Source organism: Plecotus auritus (assembly GCF_963455305.1).
Source record: "Plecotus auritus genome assembly, chromosome: 15".
NCBI lineage: Eukaryota > Metazoa > Chordata > Mammalia > Chiroptera > Vespertilionidae > Plecotus > Plecotus auritus.
Window position 1 is genome coordinate 14,807,763 of NC_137781.1, and position 24,652 is coordinate 14,832,414.

Sequence of the window (24,652 nt, forward strand, 5' to 3'; positions counted from 1 at the left end):
ATGAAGAGACAGGTGATTCAGTGGCGAAAAAATTCCCACAAAAAACCCTGAAGTTCCCACCCAGAAAAAAATGTTAACAGAACTATCCAATTGTAAAGTATCAGCAGATATAACACTGGAAATAGGTCCTGGCAATCCTGAAGTCTTTTACCTAAGTAGTGTAACAGAAAGTTACAGTGTTGACCAAAAGAACACACAGGTTTCTCATTAAACTTTGTTATTTTCATGGGTCTCAAAATTCTGTGACAGATTTTTGGTCATGTTGTTTCCATTAAAAAGTACTGATTTTAAAAACGAATAATTTAAAAACTGCCACACACACAAAGGACCAAATGGTCCACAAAACATTCTCTTTTCCTTCTGAAGGTTTTAGGATGCATTGTAATCATTAACCAGTCTTTTACTATTAAACTTAAATGGCCCATTGAGACAAACAGTTCTGAGACCGTTCTTCCACCACTGATTAAGACTGGGGTGGCAGGTGTTGGGAATAATATTCATTTAGCCTTCTGAGCTTTCTGGGAAGACTTGGTGACTTTGCCAGCTCCAGCTGCCTTCTTGTCCCCTGCTTTGATGACACCCACAGCAACTGTCTGTCCCATGTCACAAACAGCAAAACGGCCCAGAGGAGGGTAGTCAGAGAAGCTCTCAACACACATGGGCTTGCCAGGAATCATATCAACGATGGCAGCATCACCAGATTTCAAAAACGTGGGGCCGTCTTCCAGCTTTTTCCCAGAACGACGATCAATCTTCTCCTTCAGCTCAGCAAATTTGCAAGCAATGTGAGCTGTGTGACAATCCAGCACAGGTGCATATCCAGCACTCATCTGGCCTGGGTGGTTGGGGATAATCACCTGAGCTGTGAAGCCAGCTGCTTCCATTGGTGGATCATTTTTGCTGTCACCAGCCACATTGCCCACGGCGAACATCTTTGACAGACACGTTCTTGACGTTGAAGCCCACATTGTCCCCAGGAAGAGCTTTACTCAAAGCTTCATGGTGCATTTCAACAGACTTTACTTCAGTTGTAACATTGACTGGAGCAAAGGTGACCACCATGCCGGGCTTGAGAACACCAGTCTCCACCCTGCCCACAAGGACAGTACCAATACCACCAATTTTTTAGACATCCTGGAGGGGCAGACCCAGGGGCTTGTCAGTTGGACAAGTTGGTGGCAGGATGCAATCCAGAGCTTCAAGCAGTGTGGTTCCACTGGCATTGCCATCTTTACGGGTGACCTTCCATCCCTTGAACCAAGGCATATTAGCACTTGCTTCCAGCATGTTGTCACCATTCCAACCAGAAATTGGCACAAATGCTACTGTGTCAGGGTTGTAGTCAACTTTCTTTTTTTAAAAAATATATTTTATTGATTTTTTACAGAGAGGAAGGGAGATGGATAGAGAGTTAGAAACATCGATGAGAGAGAAACATCGATCAGCTGCCTCCTGCACACTCCCTACTGGGCATGTGCCCGCAACCAAGGTACATGCCCTTGACAGGAATCGAACCTGGGACCCTTGAGTCCGCAGGCCCACACTCTATCCACTGAGCAAAACCAGTTAGGGCTGCAGCCAACTTTCTTAACGTAGGTGCTGACTTCTTTAACAATTTCCTCGTATCTTTTCTGGCTGTAGTGTGGCTCAGTGGAATCCATTTTGTTAACACCAACAATCAGCTGTTTCACACCCCCTGTGTAGGCCAGAAGGGCATGCTCACGGGTCTGTCCATTCTTGAAGATGCCTGCTTCAAATTCACCAACACCAGCAGCAACAATCAGGACAGCACAGTCGGCCTGAGATGTGCCTGTAATCATGTTTTCGATGAAGTCTCTGTGCCCTGGGGCATCCATGATGGTCACATAATACTTGCTGGTCTCGAATTTCCACAGGGAGATATCAGTGGTGATACCATACTTGAAGGAGCCCTTCCCCACCTCAGCAGCCTCCTTCTCAAATTTCTCGATGGTTCTTCTGTCGATCCCTGCACATTTGTAGATCAGATGGCCAGTAGTGGCAGACTTGCTGGAATCCACGTGTCCAATAACGACGATGTTGATGTGGGTCTTTTTTCCTTTCCCATCTTGGGTTTGAGTTCATGGTGGTTTTCACGACACCTGTGTTCGGTCGGCAAACCCGTTGTGAAAAAGCTAATAAACCTTTGTGAGACAGTTGCCTGGCTCTGTAAAAGGGGGACCATATTCACTGAACGGAATTATGGGGATCACTGGTCTAGAAAGTTCCTGGCCCTGAGCAGGGCTCCCTGCCCTTTAGGGCACTTTTTCCTACATCTGGGGAATATTGCCACCAAAGATCAGTTCCCAGGCTCGCTGCAAGGATGAGCTAGGGAAGTAAGGCCCCAGGCCTTTCTAGTAACCCGCGCAGGCCACACCCCGCTGGTTGGGAGCAAAGCCTTTATGCGCAGCACCTGGGCAGTGGGCTCCTATGCTCTTCCCCCCTCCAGGCAATGGAGTGCACTTGGAATCAAACCTGCACGGGGCCGCTAGGGGCAGGGAGAGGGCGGGATTTGGCGAGGAGCGACAGCATGGAGCACCAATCTCCGGCCTGCTCCGCTGTGGGGGCTTGCTTTAAAAGCCCTGTGGTTGCCTGATGGCTTGGGAAGTGGCAGATCCTGTGCCAGCTGGTGCTAGGGGCTGGTTGCAGCGCTCGGTTCCGGGGGAGTAGGTCGTGGACTTCCATCATGAGGAGAAGGTGCGGGCTGTGGGGGAGTTGGGGATGCGGGAGGGGAGACGCCCGTCCCGGGTGCGGGGCCGGTGGGGCTTCCAGAGGCCCCTCTGGGCCCTGAGCGAGGGTGTCACACTGTCCTTTACTAGCCTGTGACTTGGGACAGGATGGGAATGTGTCTTCTCGCCTTTCAGATAAAAGTTACACGCCCTCGCCGGTTTGGCTGGGCAGACAGAGCATCGGCCTGGGGACTGGTCCCGGGTTCGATTCCGGCCAAGGGCACATGCCCGGGTTGCAGGCTCCATCCCCAGTGCGGGGCACACAGGAGGCAGCTGATCGATGATTGTCTCTCTTCATTGATGTTTCTCTCTCTCTCCCTCTACCTTCCTCTCTGAAATAATATATATATTTCAAAAAGAAGACATGCATAAGGCTAATTTTAAAGGGTGTACTTTAAAAATACATAAATAAATACAATGAAAGTTACACGATAAGTTTGTGTTAAAGTAAGAAGGTCCTCTCCTTGGGGATCCCAGCCCCATGTTCTGGGCGCTGGCTCGGCTCCAAGGAGACGTCCCCTGGGCTGCGGGGGGCAGGGCAGGCCAGGCCTCAGCACCCAGCCCCACAAGTCACTCCGGGCACCGCCTGGCTACCCTGGAGGGCTCCCCTAGCCTTGAAGGGGCCAGAGCCCCATCCTGCTCTGACAAGCAGTCCCATCCATTGGCCACACCTGCTGCTGACTGGCGGCAGCAACAGGTGTGTCCAATGGATGGGACTGCTTGGCCCCAAGATGCCCCAAACTACCTGTGTCTCCCCAGGTGCATCTCACACCCTCTTTTCTTCTTTCCCCGCCTCCCTAGCCCCTGCACTAGGCTGGGCAGCCCCCTAAGGGAGCACAGGAAGGCAGGCAGGAGGGGTTTGAGGCCTCTACCCTGCCTGCTTCCATTGTAGGCCTCAAGTTTCCCCTTTTCTCACATGGGGCCCTACTCACCAGGAACTAGCCTTGCACACTCCCACCCCCTGCTCCTCCCCAGATAGGTACGGGATCCTGTACAAATCTCCATCCTTTCCCATTTCAGTGTTTTTGTTTTTTACTGGAAGGATAGGAGAATTACAGGCCTCATACTTAAAGTTACAAGCCCCCATTTAAGAAGTAATCCTGCATAGTGGACTAAATTCCAGCTCGTGCATAAAGGACAGTCATGACTGGAAAAGGCCTAAAGTTGTATTGGAATGACCTGTAACAAACCTTCAGTCAATTTCAAGATCAGTTTCCTCTTACGGGGTTCCTTTAAAATCATTATTTTCCCAATTCAGTATCTGAATAATTTACTTCTAAACACATTCCACCCTTCTGGAAAAGGATATGTGGCCATCCTTGATTTCAAGGAAATCTCAGCTGCTTTGTCTGTGAAGGGACCCATTCTTTATCTCACTGCTTCACTAATAAACTCACTTTCACTTAAAAAAGAAAAGAAAATATCACCCTATCAGGTGAATTGGGGCAGATTTAACTAATAAAAATATACAGGGTAGCCCGGCCGACGTGGCTCAGTGGCTGAGCGTCGACCTATGAACCAGGAGGTGAGGGTTCGATTCCCAGTCAGGGCACATGCCCAGGTTTCGGGCTTGATCCCCAGTGTGGGGTGTGCAGGAGGCAGCCCATCCATGATTCTCTCTCATCACTGATGTTTCTCTCTCTCTCTCTCTGTCTGTCTGTCTCTCTCTCTCTGTCTCTCTCTCTCTTTCTCCCTTCCTCCCTTCCTCTCTGAAATCAATAAAATTTTTAAAATATATATATATACAGGGTGTCTCCAAAAAATGTATACACACTTTGAATAATTAATTTCAATGGGTTAAATTTGAAAAGAAAGAAACAACAATTGAGCTAGCAGCTGTTAAAGTATGTATACATTTTTTGGGACATCCTGTATATTGCCCCATAACATTCCCTAACTAGAAGGGAACTGGTTCTGATTTACCTGTCCCTACCATTTGTATAGAAGCTTTACTCCAAGGGAGAGTGCTTCTTAATTGAGGAGGGTTTAAGATCAGATAAAGTAGCCCCAGTATCTACAAGGGCCTTAGTAATTTCCCCTTTTACAGTGATTTCAATTTTTCCAAAAGTATTAATAAGGAGAAGGGGAGCCCTAGCTGGTTTGGCTCAGTGGATAGAGCATTGACCTGGGGACTGAAGGATCCTGGGTTTGATTAGAGTCAAGGTCACATGCCCTGGTTGTGGGCTTGATACCCAGTAGGGGGCATGCAGGAGGCAGCAGATAAATGATTCTCTGTCATCATTGATGTTTTTCTCTCTCCCTCTCCCTCTCTGAAATTAATGAAAATATATTTTTGAAACAATAAAAAGGGGAAATAACCTCTCATAGTCCTCGGAGCAACCTTATATTTGCTTCTGTTTATTTTTCTAAATCCTATTTTAGTTTTCTACAACCCTACTTTTTTGCGTTTGTTTTTTTTTTTTTGTTGTTGTTGTTGTTGTTAATCCTCCCCCAAGGATATTTTTCTATTGATTTTTTTAGAGAGAGTGGAAGAGAGAGGGAAAGACAGAAATATCGATGTGAGAGAAACATATCAAGTGGTTGCCTCCTGCACGAGCTCCAACCAGGGCTCAGGCTTGGGAGGAGCCTGCAACTGAGGTTTGTGCCCTTGACCGGAATCAAACATGGGACCCTTTTGGTCCGCAGGCCAATGCTCTATCCATTGAGCCAAACTGGCTAGGGCTCCATTGATTTTTAGAGCTAGTGGAAGAGGGAGAGGGAGAACGAGAGAGAACGAGAGAGAACGAGAGAGAACGGAGAGAGAACGGAGAGAGAACGGAGAGAGAACGGAGAGAGAGAACGGAGAGAGAGAACGGAGAGAGAGAACGGAGAGAGAGAACGGAGAGAGAGAACGGAGAGAGAGAACGGAGAGAGAGAATGGAGAGAGAGAACGGAGAGAGAACGGAGAGAGAACGGAGAGAGAACGGAGAGAGAACGGAGAGAGAACGGAGAGAGAACGGAGAGAGAACGGAGAGAGAATGGAGAGGAGGGGAGAGGGAGGAAAACATTGATGTGAAAGAGAAAAATCATTTGGTTGCCTCCAGTTCACACCCTGACCAGGGCCAGGGATCCAGCCTTCAACCGAGGTATATACTAGTTGTACCGGTTAATAATGTGGATTTTGTAATCAAAGAAAACACGATAATTTCAAGAGAAACATCAAAAGTGCTTTATTCAAAGTAATGTCCATCACTAGCTACACATTTCCTCCAATCTTTCAGGTAATTTGTGGATACTGTCCCAATAGAACTTTTCTTGTTTTGAGGCAGACCATTCAGAGACCCAATTTTCCACTTCTTCATATGTTTTGAAGTGCTGCTCAGAAAGTGCGTGTGCCACTGATAGGAACAAGTGGTAATCTGAAGGAACAAGGTCTGGTGAATACGGCGGGTGGGTTAATACTTCCCAGGCAAGATATTTTAACGTGACTTTAACTGGTGTTGAAGTGTGTGTTGGTACGTCATCATAAAGCAAAATTACTATGTTGTGTCTTCTGGCCCATTCTGGTTGTTTTATGATCAAAATGTGGTTCAAATTGATTATTTGTTGTCTGGAGGGATCAGTATTAATGGTTTCACCTGGTGTCAGAAGCTCATAATACACCACACCTTCCTGATCCCACCAAACGCAGAGCATTGTCTTCTTTCCAAAGCGATTTGGCCTTGCATTCAATGTTGATGGTTGACCTGGATCAACCCATGATTTTGTGCATTTGGGATTCACAAAATAAATCCACTTTTCATAGCCAGTCACAATTTGATGCAAAAAAAGACTTTCTTTCCTGCTGTTGAAGCAACATTTTAGTGATGACTTTTCGGTTTTCCATTTGTCCTTCGTTCAGTTGATGTGGAACCCATTTTCTTTCCTTTAATGTCTTTCCCATTACTTGTAAATGATCGGAAATTGTTTGCTGAGCAACGTTTAATCTTTTTGCAAGTTGTTTTTGAGTTTGACTCACACCTTTATCCAATAATGCTTGTAATTGTTGGTCTTCAAACTTTTTCGGTTGACCTGGACATTCTTCGTTTTTCACATTGAAATAATCACTTTTAAAGCGTTTAAACCACCGTTCACAAGTATCTTGAGATGGAGCATGTTCACCATAAGCTTCTGGAAGTATTCAGCAGCACTTTTCTTCAAAATAAAGTAATGAATTAAAACTTCCCGCAAATGCTCTTTTTTTTTTTTTTGGCACGATATTCGACATTTTTAAGCATAAAAATATCTATGATGTTAACACCTTCAGAAAATGTGACATATGAAGTTTTGAAGCTTGTTGTCAATACAACAAAATAGCATATATATCAAATCGCATATATATCAACATATGTGTAACTCCATCTGTTGAAAAAAAAATCTGCATTATTAACCACTACACCTAGTACCCTTGACTGGGAATCAAGGGGAATTGAACCTGAGGCTCTTTGGTCTGTGGTGCACTGCTCTAACCACTGACCTAACCAGCCAGGGCTGTAAATAATTTTCTTAGTGTGTCAGAGGCAGTGGCTCATGCAGCTGATTTCTCTTTTGCTTTCCAGTGAGGTTATTGAGGAGGAGTCCACATTATATCTCCAAAAAGCCCTGAGTCACCTTCAGGACATATGGGAATTGATTGGGATTCCTGAGGACCAGCGGTTACAAAGAATTCAGGATATACATATGCATATCAAGGTGAGTTTAGTGCCGGTGTCTTTGCAGGAGGACATGGGTATTAAAATTTTGAAATTATTGGTGTTTTGGTATTATTTATTGCTTAGTATTTTTTCCTCCCTTAGTTCCAAACTTTTATGGGGCAATTTTCTCTCTGGTAGGACCTCATGGATAAAATGATTGCTGAAGAGGAAAGTCTGAAGGCAAGGCTCATTAAAAGCATAGGCAACTGTCAAAAAGAGTTGGCTGTCTTGTGCAGCGAGTTGTGTGTTGAGCCATTTCAGGTACACAGGGTCTGGGCTCCTGTTTGGGTCTGAGACTGAGGCAGGAGCTTTGCCTTGGGGCTGAGTGGAGGGTTTCTGTGTCAGGGTGGTCCTGGACATGACAAATGGGGGAAATGTGCTGCCTAGCCAACCAGTGCCAGCAGTCATTTTTACTGACGTAAAGCGTTGCCCTGTTGAGAGGTGAAGCAGCTAATTTATTTTTTGAGAGTTTGTTTATTAAAGCTGGGGACAGCAAAACAAGGAAGGGCTTAGAAGAAATAGGAGAGAGTCTCATTGGAGCTGTTTTGGGAAGTCAGGGAAAAGGGGGCCATGGAGACAGGTTCAAGGGGTTGGCCCAGGACAAGACCCTGCACATTGCTCCCCTGAGTGTAAGTCTCGTGGGGACTCTTAGAGTTTCGGAGATGCCGCCTGAGGGAGAGAGGCGTGGGCGTGCTCCCAGGAGGGACAGCTTGCCAGAGGTGAATCAGCTAATGAGTGTTGCAGTGCTTTAGTCTAAAACACTTCCTCTTGCTATCAGTCTGTGAGGCATATACTACAATTTTTTTATTTTTAACTCTCAGGAAAAGTTAGGCAGAGATGATACTGTGCCATGAACTGATTTATTTGTAAGTTGTCCTACTCTTCCTTTGAGGAAATCCACTTGGAACTTGGAACAATGGTATCTCCTCTTCTACAGCAGGAAGGAGAGCCGACGACCATCTTGCAGCTAGAAATAGACTTGCGCACTGAGGTGGAGCTGAGGCGCAAACAGAAAGAGGAGAGGAAACGTCAACTGAAACTACTTAGGGAACAAGATCAAGAACTGTCTGAAGTGCTTTCCATGCCACGCTATGACATTGACAGCAACTCCGTTCCCAGCCTGGAAGAGCTGAACCAGTTCAGACAACATTTGGCAACTTTGAGGGAAACAAAGGTATACTCCTTGCCTCCATAGTTCCTAAAAGTCAGTTTGACTTTCCTGTGGGTGTCTTCTGATCATTTGATTTTACAGGCATCTCGGCGTGAGAAGTTTGTCAACATGAAAAAAAAGATCATACTATGTATGGAAGAATTAGATCACACCCCAGATACAAGCTTCAAAAGAGATGTGGTGTGTGAAGATGCAGATGCCTTTTGTTTATCTTTGGAAAATATTGCAGCACTACAGAAGTTGCTACTGCAGGTAATGTCTATTTGGAATATGGCCTGGGATCTCACCTCCATAGTATCCAGCAATTTGAAAAAAGGGACAGTTTTTTCCCTGCAGTGTTTTTTAGGGCCCAATGTAGGTTAAGAGAATGAGGGAGAGAGGATGAAGATAGTATATGATATACAACCATGATGTTTTTTAAAAGAAAACTTAATTTATATGTAGCTATAAGAACATGAAATTGAAATGATGGATGAAATAATAGTCATTGAATTAGTGTTTAACTGAAAAAAAATTAATCTTTAGGTTGAGTTCATTACAGATGTCCCTCTTTCCCGCCCCCCCCCCCCCATTCTCCCCTCTACCGGAAAAAAAGTTTTATTTCAAAATTTGAATCCTAATTCTTGGGGTCTGAGATCCTGCTGTAAATGACAGACTTACAGTTTGTGTTCAGAAGTCATGAAAACACACCTCTTCACAATCTTATAACAGTGCTTATTCTGCAAAAGCTCCAGAGGGCTAGCCTCTGCTGCTGCCTTTGCCATAACCACTGTCTTTCCTTGTCACAGCTGGAAGTGAGGAAATCACAAAACGAAGCAGTGTGTAAGAGGCTGCGTGCTCAGATCCGGGAGCTCTGGGACAGACTGCAAATACCAGAAGAAGAGAGAGAAGCTGTTGTGGCCATGGTTATGACTGGGTTGAAGGCCAAAGTTCAGAAAGCGGTAGGAAACCCATAGGGTGCTGGGTCCGTAGTCTCTACAGGCATTTTTATGTCTGATCTCATGTCTTTACCAAATTCTGCCTTGAACAAGTCTTTTTTTGTTGTTGTGAATCCTCACCCAAGGATATTTTCTCCATTGATTTTGAGAGAGAGTAGAAGGGAGGAAGAGAATCATTGATGTGATAGAGACACATGAATTAGTTGCCTTCCGCATGCACCCTGACAGACTGGGGATCAAACCAGCAACCCAGGTACCTGCCCTTGACCAGGAATCAAATCTGAGACCCTTCGGTGCACAGGCTAATGCTCTAACCTAAACACACTGGCCAGGGAGAGCAAGTCTATTTTAAAGTAAGCATCAGAAAAAGGTGGCAGGAACCCACTTATCTTTTATCTTTCCTTTGATATCATTGTTAGAGTGTGGACTTACCTCTGTGATTTTGTACTATAATTTTATTTAAAAAGGGGAAATTTTTAAAGTATATTTTATTGATTTTTTTGCAGAGAGGATGGGAGAGGGAGAGAGAGAGTTAGAAACATCGATGAGAGAGAAACATCAATCAGCTGCCTCCTGCACACCCCCCACCAGGGATGTGCCTGCAACCAAGGTACATAACCTTGACCGAATCAAACTTGGGACCCTTGAGTCCACAGGCCGACACTCTATCCACTGAGCCAAACTGGTTAGGACAAAAAGGGGAAATTTTTGCCCTAGCCAGTTTGTCTCAGTAGATAGAGCGTCGGCCTGCGAATCAAAGGGTCCCGGTTTGATTCTGGTCAAGGGCATGTACCGTGGTGCAGGTTCCTCCTCTGCCCGGGTCCTCATGGGGCTCATGCAGGGGTAACCAATCGATGTGTTTTTCTCACATCGATGTTTCTCTCTTCCTTTCATTCTCCCTTTAAAAAAAAAAAAAAAAAAAGGTAAAATATCCTTGGCCCTAGCCGGTTTGGCTCGGTGGATAGAGGGTCAGCCTGCGGACTGAAGGGTCCCCAGGTTCAATTCCGGTCAAGGGCACATGCCAAGGTTGCGGGTTCGATCCCCAGTAGGGGGCATGCAGGAGGCAGCCAGTCAATAATTCTCTCTCATCATTGATGTTTCTGTCTCTTTCCCTCTCCCTTCCTCTCTGAAATCAATAAAAAATATATTTTAAAAACATATCCTTGTGTGAGCATTAACAAAAATAAATAAATAAAAATGGGAAATTTTTGCAAGGCTCTGTGAATGTAAAAGTAGAACAAGCACCTTTACCAGGTATCTGTGTTTCAGCTGCAGTTAGAAGTGGATCGCTTGGAAGAACTGAAAATGCAAAACATTAAGAAATTGATTGAGGCAACACGAGTGGAGCTGGCTAAGTGCTGGGACCACTGTTTCTACAGCCAGGAGCAGAGACAAGCTTTTGCTGCTTACCATGATGGTTAGTACAGGAGCGCTGGCCTTTATGTGGCCTGCACTTGTGAAGATGTGCAGATGTTCACCAGAAAGTGTTTCCTCTGCTGAACAGATAAAACTGCCTTTTAAAGCCTTTCACCATAAGTTGCCATTCCTGTGTCAGTGAGCATTTGCAGGTGCTACTGGGAAATAAGGGATGTCTTGATTTCTGAAGCAGCTTATCACTGTAGCCCAGGGGTGGGCAAACTTTTTGACTCGAGGGCCACAATGGGTTCTTAAACTGGACCGGAGGGCCGGAACAAAAGCATGGATGGAGTGTTTGTGTGAACTAATATAAATTCAAAGTAAAGGAGCGGAGGGGAGAGCAAGAGAACCGGATAGAACAGCCGGATCCGGCCCGCGGGCCGTAGTTTGCCCAAGGTTGCTGTAGCCTATAGTTGCGAAGCTCAAGTTTATCAGCGCTTGCTTACTCTATGCCAGGTGCAATGTCAAGCTCTTAACAATAATATCTCAATCTCATGTCAAGAGATGAGGACACAAAGGTGCATAAATGTTGAGAAACTTGAACCAGAGGCACAGCGGGTAAAGGGCAGAGTTCACATTTAAGGCCACAGAGTCTGACCCCAGAGCCCAGCAGAATTCTAGTCTGACCTGACCTGAGTATAAAGATGAGGTTATCTACTAAATTCCACATTGGGGACATTTTCTGTGCCCCAACCCACTCCTGAGCAGGGTGGATTGAAAGAAAGCTAAGAAAAGGTGAGAGATGACACAGGTTTGTGAATCTTAGTCATTTTAGTCCACACTTTAGGTCCTTACTCCCTACTCCCTCCAGGAGGATGGTGACAAACCAGATTTTTATTATCCACAATGTATACTTATTCATGTAGCGTTTTTACTATCGTGAAGAATAATCTATTTCCAGTTTAGGGAATGAGGGGTTAGAAAGTAAGATGCTAAACACTAGAGGAATTTTTTTAAACTCCTGGGCTTCTATCTTGCAGAGGACTACACAGCAAGTCTGCTCCAGGTCCATGATGATGAGGTTGTGCGGTTAAAAAACTACTACGAGGTTCGCAAAGAACTCTTTGAAGGCGTGCAGAAGTGGGAAGAAAGCTGGAGGCTTTTCTTAGAGTTTGAGGTACTGCCCTCACTTTCCTCTGTTTTCCTCAGAGGACAATGAAGTATTAAGAAAGCATGCCCTTGCCCTGGCCTGTTTGGCTCAGTGGATAGAGTGTCCGGCTGCGGACTAAAGGGTCCCGAGTTCAGTTCTGGTCAAGAGCACTGGTCAGGGAGCATCAGGGAGACAACCAGTTGATGTGAGAGAGACATCTACCAATGGTTTCTCTCTGTCTTTTCCCCTCCCTTCCCCTATCTCTACAAATGGAACAATATCTTTGGGAGAGGATTAAAGAAAAAAAGAAGAAGGAAAGAAAGCATGTCCTTTATAGAGTCAGTCTCCTTTTCTCCTTACTGAGTTTCTAATACCAGTGTCTTCATCACTGAGACTCTAGCTTACTCCTGACCCATCTGTATTTGTGAGGCTCACGTACAGGAACATGTAAGAGAAAAGCCCTGAACAAATGGCTTCATTCAGGTAGAAGTTTCTGGAATAAAGGAAGTCCAGAGGGGCCAGTGCAGGGCAGGTGTGGCAGTTCCACAGTCAGTGGGGTCCCAGGCTTCTCCAGCTCGCGGACCTTATCCTAGGTTGGCCCTCGCGCTCCACCACAGCCCTCAGGCACCATGTGGAGAAAGGGACATAGAAGGCACTGTCCCCACAGCCCCTCTAAGGGCTCTCCCAGCTCTCGTCCCAGCATCTCTCGCATGTGCCATGCTGGTGAGGCTGGCGGTCCTGCTGCCACAGAGCAATTCGGTTGTTACTGAGGAGGGAGAGAAGGATAGAATATTTTCTCTTCCAACTTTTGCTGTTTTCTTAGAAAATCGCCTGGGTGTTAGTGCACATTTGTATGCTGAATTCCGTTTCTTCTGATCGACATAGCACAGGCAGGTTCCCTCAGAGCATTTCAGAGCTCGGGGCTGGGACTAGGAGGAGGCATAATGGACACAAAATTCAAGCAGCCTTGCTCTTAGGTTCATGCTGGCCCCGTTAGAGTCTGATGGGTCCTTCAGGGAGTCCTGAGTTCAACCTCACGTTTACAGGTGGGAAACTAGGACTCAGACCTGGGGAGAACTGTGTGAGACCTGACAGCTGTTTAAGGACAGGTTTCCCCGTCCTCAGTGACCTCTGACTTCTGCTTGGAAGCAAGGAGGAGGAGGAATAAACGTCAGTAAAGAGCCAAATAAGTAACCCTTGTTGACATGCAAGTGTTTAAGAATAAATAAGAGACTAACTCCCATTCCTTTTAGGAATTGTTTATAGGCCTTCACCGACAAAGCAGGCTGGGAGGGGAATGGAATTTCTTCACAAGCTTAGCAAATTGTCAGGATTTCTTCTGTACTTTTCTGATGATCTGCCCCTAACTTTGAGTGTACACGTCTAATTCCTATTTCTAAATTATATGCTTATACTACTGTTCTGGTATACTGTATGCATGATAGAATTAAAAAAAAAAAAAAAAAAAAACAGAAAAAAAAGAGCCTAACATACTATATTTTTTTGTCCATTTTGTGAGGGTCAATTCAATGAAAACCAGATTATCTGTGACCCTTAACCTTGCATATTTAAGCTGCATTGTCTCAATAGGCAGAGAGAGAGTGGACAAGTAGGGGTGCCCACCAGTCTCCGAGTGTGGACCTTTCCCTTGTCCCCCCACATAGCTCATTTCCTGTAGGTGACGTAATCTTTTGACATCTGAACCAAGGAAGGGAGCCAGTGCGGTGGCGCGTTAATATTGCAGCCTGTCTTTTTAGATGACAAAGGAAGCACTGGTTTTCCTGCACCAAGTGGATGTGCTCACACCCAGCTCCCCTGCCTTAGGACCCTCCATTCCTCACTGCTGAGAGGCAGTGGGAATGCAAACCTCACAGACTCCTTAACCAGTTAACTGCCACGCGTCCAAAACAGAAACCATCCCCACACACCACGGTATTTTGAATTTAAAAAGTCAATTTGCAATGAATATTACAAAAATAAATATATTACTCCCAATTCGGGTGTTCTTGAATATTTTCAGCTGAAAATTCACACAAAAAATTATTTTAAAGTTGGTCAGGGCTACCACTTAGGGAAAACATTACATATATATAGACGCGTGTGGTGTGTGGGGAAGGTCTGCCACTTGGGTCTATAGATGCGTATGGCGTACAATGGGTTAATAATGTACATCCGAGTATGACAGCAAGGAGTCCTAGCAGAAGTGATCGGTCTGATTGGCTGTCCCAGGGTTTACTCTGATTCAAATGTATTTTCACAGAGAAAAGCATCAGATTCAAGTCGACTTACCAATCGTGGAGCAAATCTTCTAAAAGAGGAAAAGCAACGAGCCAGTCTCCAAAAAACACTCCGTAAGGTAACAGTGTTAATAGTTTCGGTGCTTGACTACAAAATACCTCACTTTTGGTGGATTCTCTGCTTTGAATCATTTGCCCCAAACTGTCTTCTCTTTCAAAGGGTAGGCAAGGATCAGTGACACTGGGCCTTATGGCATCCGCAGCTGTATGTCGAGGCGTATTAGTTTTCTAGCACGGCCATAACAAAACACCCCGAGTGGGCGGCCTGAACAAAGACACGTATTTTCTCACAAGTCCGGGGGCTGGAAGTCTGAGATGAAGGCCTAGGCAGGGCTGGTTTCTTCCGAGACGTGTAGGTGGTTGTCTTCTCCCTGTCTTCACACGTCAAATAAAACCACATTCCTAGATACTGGAGGATAGACTTCATCATATGAACGGGGTGGGGAGGGGGCACAGTTCAGCCGATAACACAGAGCAAGCTCTTTATCTTGAGCAAGTTCTGTGGGCTTAAGTATCTTCTCTATCTTAATAATAATAGTATTTACTGAATGAAGGGCCAGGTATTATTTCAAAGTGCTTTCCATTTTTGCAGATGAGGAAACAGGGCACTGAGAACTTAAGTAACTTGCCCACTTTTCACAGCTCGCAGGAGGCGGGTCCGGGCCTGACCCAGATGGTGCTGCCCTCACTGCACACCATCCTCTCACTTTCAGCACCAAAACCAGTGGCCACGCTGGGCCTGTGTATTGGGAACAAACCATCCCTCGCCTTTGGTTTCAGCTACTCTGACATTTCCCCAAGTGGGTCCAGCTCCCCGGAGTCAGCCTAGTGATGCTCTGGGAAAGGAGTAATCATTCTGGGGGGAAATAATTTCCTTCAGGCTTCACACCAAAGGTTTGAAGTAAATGACACATGCTTGTGTCTGGTCTCAGGTGGAAGAGGAACTGAAGGCCCAGATTGAAATGTGGGAACAGAAACACTTAACAGCCTTTGTGGTACATGGGCAGAAATTCATGGAATATGTGATTGAGCAGCGGGAGATGCATCGGTTAGAGAAAGAGCGAGCGAAGCAGGAAAGGGTACGTGAACCCAGTTTGGGAAGAGGGAAGGGTGGCCATGTGAGCAGCCCAGACCTGCTCTCTCCCTGGGATGTGTCACTGTTGCTTCTGCCTGTCACACAGCAACTGAAGAACAAGAAGCAGACAGAGACAGAGATGCTGTATGGCAGTACTTCCAGACCACCCAACAAGCAGTGAGGAGTGCCTCCCACCACACCGGGCAAAGTGCGCAAGGTAAGGAGGCTCCATGGCCCACTGGTGTGAGGGCGTGTGGAGGGCAGGGCCATGGCCATCTCTTGCCATGTGTCCTGCAGAGATTGCCCTGCAGGGATGGGGAAGGGGTTTTGGAGACTTTCAGTTGAGTCCATTTGAGATTGGAACATTATTTCTCTTCTCCTACTCATACTTGACAATATATAAAAACCATTTTAAAAGCACCTGTACCATAATTCCAAGAAGACTACTAAAACTATTTGGTGTTTTTCTTGCTTTTTAAAAAAAATATATTTTTATTGATTTCAGAGAGGAAGGGAGAGGGAGAGAGAGAGAGGAACATCAATGATGAGAGAGAATCATTGATTGGCTGCCTCCTGCACACCCTGCATTGGGGATCAATCCCACAACCCGAGCATGCGTCCCGCTGGTTCAAAGGTCAATGCTCAACCACTGAGCCACCTTGGTTGGGCTTAAAACAGCTTTTAAAAATAATGTATGTTTACAAAGTAGAGTTCACATTATATAATTTTGATTTCTGTCTTTTTGCCTATTTTATATTGTTTGTGGGTTTTTCTTCACAGCATCAAACTTTCTTTAAATACATGTTCATTGTTAGCTACTTATTTCTGTCCTCTTAACATTTTATGAAACTAGCTCCCTATTGTTCAATATTATTATGAAAATAATGTGAACTTCTTAAAACATATAACACTAACATTCAGTTCCAGAAAGGTTTATTTTAATTAAAAGTTTGAGAATCTCTCTGCTAAGAGTACAAGGTGGGCTATCCTTGCTGTCAAAGTGCTGCCCTCATATGTTTCTTGTTTTTAACTTATTATTTTAATTTTAAATGTAGATTAATTTTTAATTGACTTTAGAGAGAGAGAGGAAGGGGGAGAAAGAGAAAAACATTGATTTGTGTTCCACTTACTAATGGCATTCATTGGCTGATTCTTGTATATGCCCTGACCTGGGATCCAACTTCAGTCTTGGTGTGTTGGGACAACACTCTAATTAGCTGAACTACTCAGCCAGGGTTATATTATTTTTTATTTTGTAATTACAGTTGGTGTATACTCGAAACTAATACAATGCTGTACCACTCCGTGACTAAACATTTAAATAGCTTAGAAAGTGATCACCCCGTTAAGTCCAGTACCCACCTGGCACCATACATAGTGATTACAGTATCGACTGTGTTCCCTGTGCTGTGTGTTCCCTCCACAGGACGACTTTGTAATCACCAATTTGTGCTTCTTAATCTCTTCATCTTTCACCTAGCCTTCCAACCCTCCTTCCTCTGGCAGCCGTCAAAATATTCTCTGTATCTATAAGTCTGTTTTGTTTTTTTCCCCTTTGTTTTTTTTTTATTTGTTTAATAAATCTTTATTGTTCAGATTATTACAATTGTTCCTCTTTTTCCCCCCATAGCTCCCCTCCACCAGGTTCCCACCCCACCCTCTGCCCTTACCACCCCCCTCCACTGTCCTAATCCATAGGTGTACGATTTTTGTTCAGTCTCTTACCGCAATCCCCACACCCCTTTCCCCCTAGAATTGTCAGTCCACTCCCTTTCTATGCCCCTGATTCTATTATATTCACCAGTTTATTCTGTTCATCAGATTTTTTAAAATTTTATTTTATTTTTTAATTGTTTGAAGTATTACAAATAGTAGAACATATGTCTCCTTTTTTTTTCACCATTGACCTCCCCCCCGGCCTCCCCTACCCCCCAATGCATGCCTTTTCCTGCCCCCCCCCCACCCCCTAGTGTCTTGTATCCATTGGTTATGCTTATATGCATGTGTACAAGTCCTTCAGTTGATCTCTTACAGTCCCCGCCCTCAACTTCCCCTGCCTTCCCGCTGTAGTTTGACAGTCTGTTCAATGCTTCTTTGCCTCTGTATCTCTTTTTTCCCCATTTATTTCCTTTAAAAAATCTTGCCTCTGCAGACTAGAAGTAAACATATAATAACAAAAAATGTTTGAGTCCCAATTTCAATGTCCAACAGTTCTGAGTCCCCATTTCTATGTCAAACAGTTCCTTATGTGTACATGTCAGCAATGATATCTGGATGGTGGGCCCATGGTGGTAATGCAGGTCCGACCCTCTCTGGTTTGGTCCTAGGCAACCTGCTGTGTCGCACAGCTGCTGACTGCAAGTGTGGCAAGGCGTCGTCAGCATCTTCCATCTCTGGACTGTTTCTTCTCTTGTCTTCTTATTCATTTGATTTTTAGATTCACTTGTTGATAGATATGTATTTGTGGTTCGTAATTTTTATCTTTACCTTTTTCTTCTTCTTCCTCTTCTTAAAGAATACCTTTCAGCATTTCATATAATACTGGTTTCTAACTTTTTTTTCCCAGAGTTCAAATGAGGCTTGCTTATTTATTTATTTTTAATTTAATAAATCTTTATTTTTCAGATTATTACAATTGTTCCTCTTTTTCCCCCCATAGCCCCCCTCCACCCAGTTCCCACCCCACCTTCTGCCCTTACTCCCCCCCCACTGTCCTCATCCATAGGTGTATGATTTTTGTCCAGTCTCTTCCCGCACCACCCACACCCCTTTCTCCCCGAGAATTGTCAGTCCACTCCCTTTCTCTGCCCCTCATTCTATTATATTCATCAGTTTATTCTGTTCATCAGATTTTTTATTCACTTGATTTTTAGATTCACTTGTTGATAGACATGTATTGGTTGTTCATAATTTTTATCTTTACCTTTTTCTTCTTCTTCCTCTTCTTAAAGAACACCCTTCAGCATTTCATACAATACTGGTTTGGCGGTGATGAACTCCTTTAGCTTTTTCTTATTGGTGAAGCTCTTTATCTGACCTTCAATTCTGAATGATAGCTTTGCTGGGTAGAGTAATCTTGGTTGTAGGTTCTTGCTATTCATCACTTTGAATATTTCTTGCCACCCCCGTCTGGCCTGCAATAGTTTCTGTTGTGAAATCAGCTGACAATCGTATGGGTGCTCCCTTGTAGGTAATTAACTGTTTTTCTCTTGCTGCTTTTAATATTCTCTCTTTGTCTTTTGCTCTTGGCATTTTAATTATGATGTGTCTTGGTGTGGTCCTCTTTGGATTCCTTTTGTTTGGGGTTCTGTGTGCTTCCTGGACTTGTAAGTCTATTTCTTTCACCAGGTCGGGGAAGTTTTCGGTCATTAATTCTTCAAATAGGTTTTCAGTATCTTGCTCTGTCTCTTCTTCTGGCACCCCCATAATTCGGATGTTGGTATGCTTGAGGTTGTCCCAGAGGCTCCTTAGACTATCTTCAAATTTAGGGATTCTTTTTCCTTTTTGCTTTTCTGGTTAAGTGTTTTTTGCTTCTTTGTATTTCAACTCTTTGACTTGATTCTTGCGGTCCTCTAGTCTGCTATTAGGTCTCTGTATAATATTTTTTATTTCAGTCAGTGTATGTTTAATTTCTAGTTGGTCCTTTTTCATATCCTCAAGGGTCTCACTAAATTTATTGGCCTTTTCTAGGAAATTCTTGAAAAACCTTATAACCCTGGTTTTGAACTCTATATCCAGTCTTTTGTTTTCCTCCATTTCTTTCATTTGTGATCTGTTTCTTTGTCTCTGCATTTTGGTTGCTTCCCAGAGTTGCTAGAGTAGCTTTGTGTGGTAGGTGTCCTCTAGGGCACAGTGGCTCAGCCTCCCTAGTTACCTGAGGTGGACACTCTTGGTTCACCCCTTTGTGGGCTTGTTGTTGTTAAGCCTTGATTGTTGTTGGTATCACTGGGAGGAATTGACCTCTAGGCCAATTGGCTGTGAGGATCAGCTTTGTCTATGCTGGGAAAACTTCTGTGCTGGAGACACTCTTATGAGACAAGACTTGCAAAATTGCAAAAGCCTCTGTGCTCAGCTTGGATGGGGCAGAGTTTCAGGGCAAAGCAGACAGCCTTGGTTTCTCATCAGCCCTGCCCTATGAGGCCCCTGGGTTTCAGTGTCCCTCCGTAATCCCTGCAAGCACCTGTGAGAAAGCTGCCCTCAAGTTTCGCCCACTGCCAGACAGTCCAGTTTCTCCCCAAATGAGTCGCGTTCCCAGAAACTTGCCCGGAACTGGAGTTCAGCACAGTCGGGAGCTTCTGTCTCCCTCCTGCTTTAGAAAGCCAGCCGCGCACTCAGCCTCCTGTGCATTCAGCAGTCAGTCCACTCTGTGGGTGCGTGCCTCCAGACCTCTGCCTTCTGCAGCTCCCGAGTCTCGGTGTGCTTTCTCTTTTCCTGATAGTCCAGATTCCCCCCGAATGAGTCTGGTTTCCCAGCATCTCGCCCGGGACTGGAGTTCAGTGCAGTCGGGAGCTTCCTTCTCCCTCCCACTTTAGAAAGCCATCCGCGCACTCTGCCGTCCCTGCACACAGCCGCCCGTCCTCTCTGCATGTGAGTCTCTGTACCTCAGCCTTTTGCAGCTCCTCTGAGTCTCAATGTGCTTTCCTCTTTTCTTCTAGGTGCAGAATTTCCACTCAGCCAGCTTTCCTTTGATTCTGGATGGTGTCCATTTTGTCTTTTAGTTGTAGTTTTGATATTGTGCGAGGCAGCAGTGTAGGTATTTACCTATGCCACCATCTTGGTTTCTCCTGGTTTCTAACTCTTTATCCCTCTCCCTACCTCTCTGTAAAAAATCAATGAAATATATTTAAAAAATAATAATCTAACAATTTTTTATTACCCTGGCCCTTCTAGTTTGTTCACCTCAAAATTTGCTGCAGTCAAAATCTCATGGTAAAAGAAGGATAATCCTGTAATCAGTCTCAGAATGTGTCTTTTGTAGTCAGTCAGCATGTCTGTTGATGCTGATGGCAGTAGTCTTCACTGCTTGCCAGTGTTTGTTGCCACTGAGGCAAAGCTGTTCTGCTCAGGAAATGAGAATTGACATGCAACAAAGCGCACTTTTGAATGCATACTACTTGGTGAGCTTTGACATAAGGATAAAACTGTGAAACTGTCACACATGAGATATGATTATCTGTCACCAATATATTGGGTGGGGCAAAAATTTGTTTAACAGTTCCAAGTATGCTAAACACAGAACTTATTCTTTTAAAAAATATTTGAATAATTGCTTTTATTTATTTTTTTTTTTTAGGGAGATGGAAGGGGAAGGGAGAGAGAGATACATTGTTCTCTTGCATCTTCCCTGCTACCTACATGTGATGGATATGGGCATGTGCCCTGTCCTGGAATGGAACCAACGACATTTCAGTAAATGGGACAACGCCCAATCAACTGAGCCATACTGGTCAGGGCAGAGTATATTCGTGTATTATTATTTATTAATTATATTTTTTCATACCATCAAATCTAAACCTACTTTTGATACCTCTTACCCTTTTATAATATCTTTCTGTTTTCCTCAGCCCTCAATGCAGTCATGGATAGTCCTTCCTATACAATAGATTAGTTCATATTTTTCATAATTTTATAGGCTCTATAAGGTGTGTTGTTTAACAAATAGTGGTTTTCTTCATGAAACACAGTTATTTAGGGACTCATCACTTATCCTTATGTGAATAGTTACTTTTTGATTGGTGAGTAGTATTGTGTTCTATGCAAAATGACTTTGCCTATTGATCTGTCTGATTATGGTTATTTCCAGGTTTGGGGTATTATAAATAAACCTTCTGGGAATATTTGTGTTCAGTTATCTTTATTTATGTAAATGTTTTACTTATCTAACTGTTGTTGTGAAGGTGAATGTTTCACACATTACGACATGCGGAAATGTGGCCCAACATGGTCATTGCTTTTGCCTTCCACACACCCACACTATAAAATAAATCCAGTTTTATGCAACTCTGCGAGCACATGCACTGGTTAATCTTTTTAAAGAGCACCCAGAATTGAGTTCAGTGTTAACTCACTTTTGTTTCAATTCAATTTACCTAAGAATTTTTTTCCTTTATTGATTAAGGTATTACAAATCTGTCCTTATCCCACCATTGTCTCCCACCCCCCAATCCTGCCCTCACTCTCACCCCCTGTTGTCTGTGTCCATTGCTTATGCTTATATGCATGCATACAAGTCCTTTGGTTGATCTCTACCCCTTACCCCCACCCTCCCCTACCTTCCGTCTGAGGTTTGAGCATGTGCCGATGCTTCTCTGTCTCTAGATCTGTTTTTATTCATCGGTTTGTGTTATTCATTATAATCCACAAATGAGTGAGATCATGTGATAAATATCTTTCTCTGACTTATTTCACTTAGCATAATGTTCTCCAGCTCCATCCATTTGCAAATGGTAGGAGTTCCTTCCTTTTTACAGCAGCATATTATTCCATTGTGTAGATGTACCACACCAGTCAGAAAGGATATATGCACCCCTATATTCATAGCAGCACAATTTACAAAATCTAAGAATTTTTTTAAAATATATTTTATTGATTTTTTACAGAGAAGAAGGAAGAGTGATAGTCAGAAACATCGATGAGAGAGAAACATCGATCAGCTGCCTCCTGCACACATCCCACTGGGGATGTGCCCGCAACCAAGCTACATGCCCTTGACCGGAATCGAACCTGGGACCCTTCAGTCCGCAGGCTGACGTTCTATCCACTGAGCCAAACCGGTTTTGGCGAAAATCTAAGAATTTTTTATGGTGAACAGTTTTTCACACATTTATTTACACTGTCTTTATCTCCTTTGTTAAAAAGGTCAGCTCATAATCTCTTTCAAATTGTTTAAATAAATTCATTATTTTAACCTGAAGGAGGACTGTGTGGCATCTAAGACATATGTTTGAATTTCACTCATTTCTCAATGACTCAAGTGACTTCTTTGCATTAAGGAACCATAGGTTTTGAATACTGGAAGGAAACTTCTTCTTCATTTTTATCCTATGTTCAACTTAAGCCAACTTGTAGCATATATTTATATATTTAATATGCATTGTTTACATTCTCCAGTACCCTTTTTTAAGTTTAAGCACTGAATAATACATTAAGTGAAGTCTAGGTTTATAATATTTGTTACTTTTCCTGGTGTAAATGCTCTCATCATTGTCAGTTGCAAACTACTAAAATGATGGCACTGAAAATAGACATGTTAAGATATATCAGTAGCACATCATTATATTTTACTTGCAACATGCTGATTCAATAGCAACAAATATGCTCAAAAACTCTCATAATAATATAAAATCATTGGTAACTGCCCATTTTTAAAACTTTCTTAAAGTTTGATGTAAGTATTTGATTTAAAGTATATATTTTTGAAACATGTGCTTTTGGTGTTTCCATGCATTCCTGTATTGCTGAAGCCAAGATCCTCCTGCCCTTATCAGTACTTCATTCTCGGCATATAAAAGAACTGATGCAAAAATACAGCCTGGCTTAGAAATAGCTTACTTGTAATATATCCATGTAAAAAGTCACTTATGAAACCCAATTAATCCTAATTTGCCTTCCACCACTCCCTGTCATCATGATTTTGTATCTGTCTATTCATATATAATTGGGTATTTTACATACATTGCTGCATATGTCTTGCCAAATTCAAATAGCTCATTAGGTCGGAGAATCATCTCAATACGCCCAGGTTGGAAGTTCCATCACCGGTCAGGGCAATTACAAGAATCAATTGCTGAAGATATGAAAGTACAGAACAAAAGAACTGCTGTGTGTGTGTGTCTCTCTGTCCCTATTTTCCTCTCACTCTAAAACCAATATATGTGTTTATTCACCCAGTCAGTCCACACACATGTGAACACCAGCACAGCCCAGGGGCCCCGTGGTGACCAGCAGCCAGGGTTCTCATGAGGGTAGAGCAGGCAATGGTGCAGAGAACAGTATGGGAGGTGCTGCTGCTGTAAGTGCGGCAGGTGTAAGTGTGGCAGGTGGGGAACCTGGGCTGAGCTGCACAGTCACCCCCAGGGGATGATGGCATCCCTGGGACTAAAAGCAAAGAAGCTGGGAGAAGCTCTGAGCTGGGACATGCCCCTGTGGTCTCTGCACCTCCAGGTGGGGTTTAGGCTGGGCTATTGCACATTCAGATGGTTGAGAAGCTCAGATTCCTCTCAGGTGGCAAGGCTGGGAGCAGCAGTGGCTGCTGGGCAGGTGGGTGTGTGTGTGGGAGGCAAAAGCCCAGGGCAGTTGCCAGGGAGAATTGGTGCTTGGCCATGTGTGTGGCTCTGAGGCCCTCCCTAGTCCCAGTCCAGGCTGGTGGTCTCTCTGTTCTTTGGGGCCATGGTTAGTGGGAAAGGGAGCAAGCTCTGCTGCAGGAGTTCCTGGGGGGTCATGACCTGAGAGTCAGCATGTGCTCCAAGGAAACTTGTGAGCCAGGCAGAAATAACCTAGTCCAGTGTAATGAAGTGCTCCAGCCATTGCCCTGCCCAGGGAGGGAGAGGAGCTACCATAGTACTGTCCTGGGCGGTGAGAAAACTATATTACCCAGAAGGAACTGCATTCCCATGGGCGGAGCTAAAGGGCATTTTAGTGTTTGCACATCCGGCTAGGGCGGGACTTCCTGCTTCCTTCTCACTGTGTGGTCATTTTAACATTTAGATCTTTGTTCAGAGTCACAGGCTTCAGGGAGCTGGTCGGGAGCAGGAGGAGGCCTGGGGGGCAGCTGCCTGTGGTGCGGGGTGTGTCTGAGGCTCCTGGAGCCCCAACAGACCGAGATCGGGTCTCCGTGCCTCCCGGACTCCTCTCTGCTCAGAGCGTTCCCACAGCCTGACCCCACTTCACCCTCCAGCCTGGGGGACCCGCGCCTCTCAGGTCCTGCCGCCCAGGTCCCAGCGTTCAGAATGGTGAGTCCCTCGTGGGTGACACATGGGTGATGGGGGAAGAGGGTGGAAGGCTGCAGTGCCACCTTGTAAGGACGTGATGGTGCGACTGAGCTGGGAGGATTCGGAAACCCGGGCCTGTTTGGATCTAAAGGCAACAAAGATGAGGTGTGGTTTTGCAGGAGGAGTTTTACTTTCATTCTCAGAACTCTGGGGCCATAGATGGTTGTGAAAAAAAAGAGGGACATTCTCTGGGGTAATGGTCTAACTTTTCCTAACATTGCTCAGAGGAAGAACAGACTAGAAGACAGAGGACAG

General features: G+C 44.4%; 1 protein-coding gene and 1 pseudogene across 2 annotated transcripts; one reads left to right on the plus strand and one right to left on the minus strand.

The window, feature by feature from the left end:
• Window positions 1–452: 452 nt before the first annotated feature.
• Window positions 453–3,752, minus strand: LOC308239040 (elongation factor 1-alpha 1-like; annotated as a pseudogene). The gene is made up of 3 exons: window positions 3,743–3,752; window positions 1,584–2,086; window positions 453–1,350 (listed from the first exon to the last, which is right to left on the minus strand). The product of its transcript is annotated as an elongation factor 1-alpha 1-like (transcript).
• Window positions 3,753–7,322: 3,570 nt separating this feature from the next.
• Window positions 7,323–15,588, plus strand: LOC308239042 (protein regulator of cytokinesis 1-like; the record flags this gene model as incomplete). The annotated part of the gene is made up of 10 exons (XM_080651589.1): window positions 7,323–7,418; window positions 7,559–7,681; window positions 8,361–8,594; window positions 8,673–8,843; window positions 9,380–9,532; window positions 10,799–10,946; window positions 11,926–12,062; window positions 14,296–14,391; window positions 15,265–15,411; window positions 15,514–15,588. The coding sequence occupies exons 1-10, from the start codon at window positions 7,407–7,409 to the stop codon at window positions 15,586–15,588; spliced, it is 1,296 nt and encodes a 431-aa protein (XP_080507715.1). The 5' UTR covers window positions 7,323–7,406.
• Window positions 15,589–24,652: the final 9,064 nt, after the last annotated feature.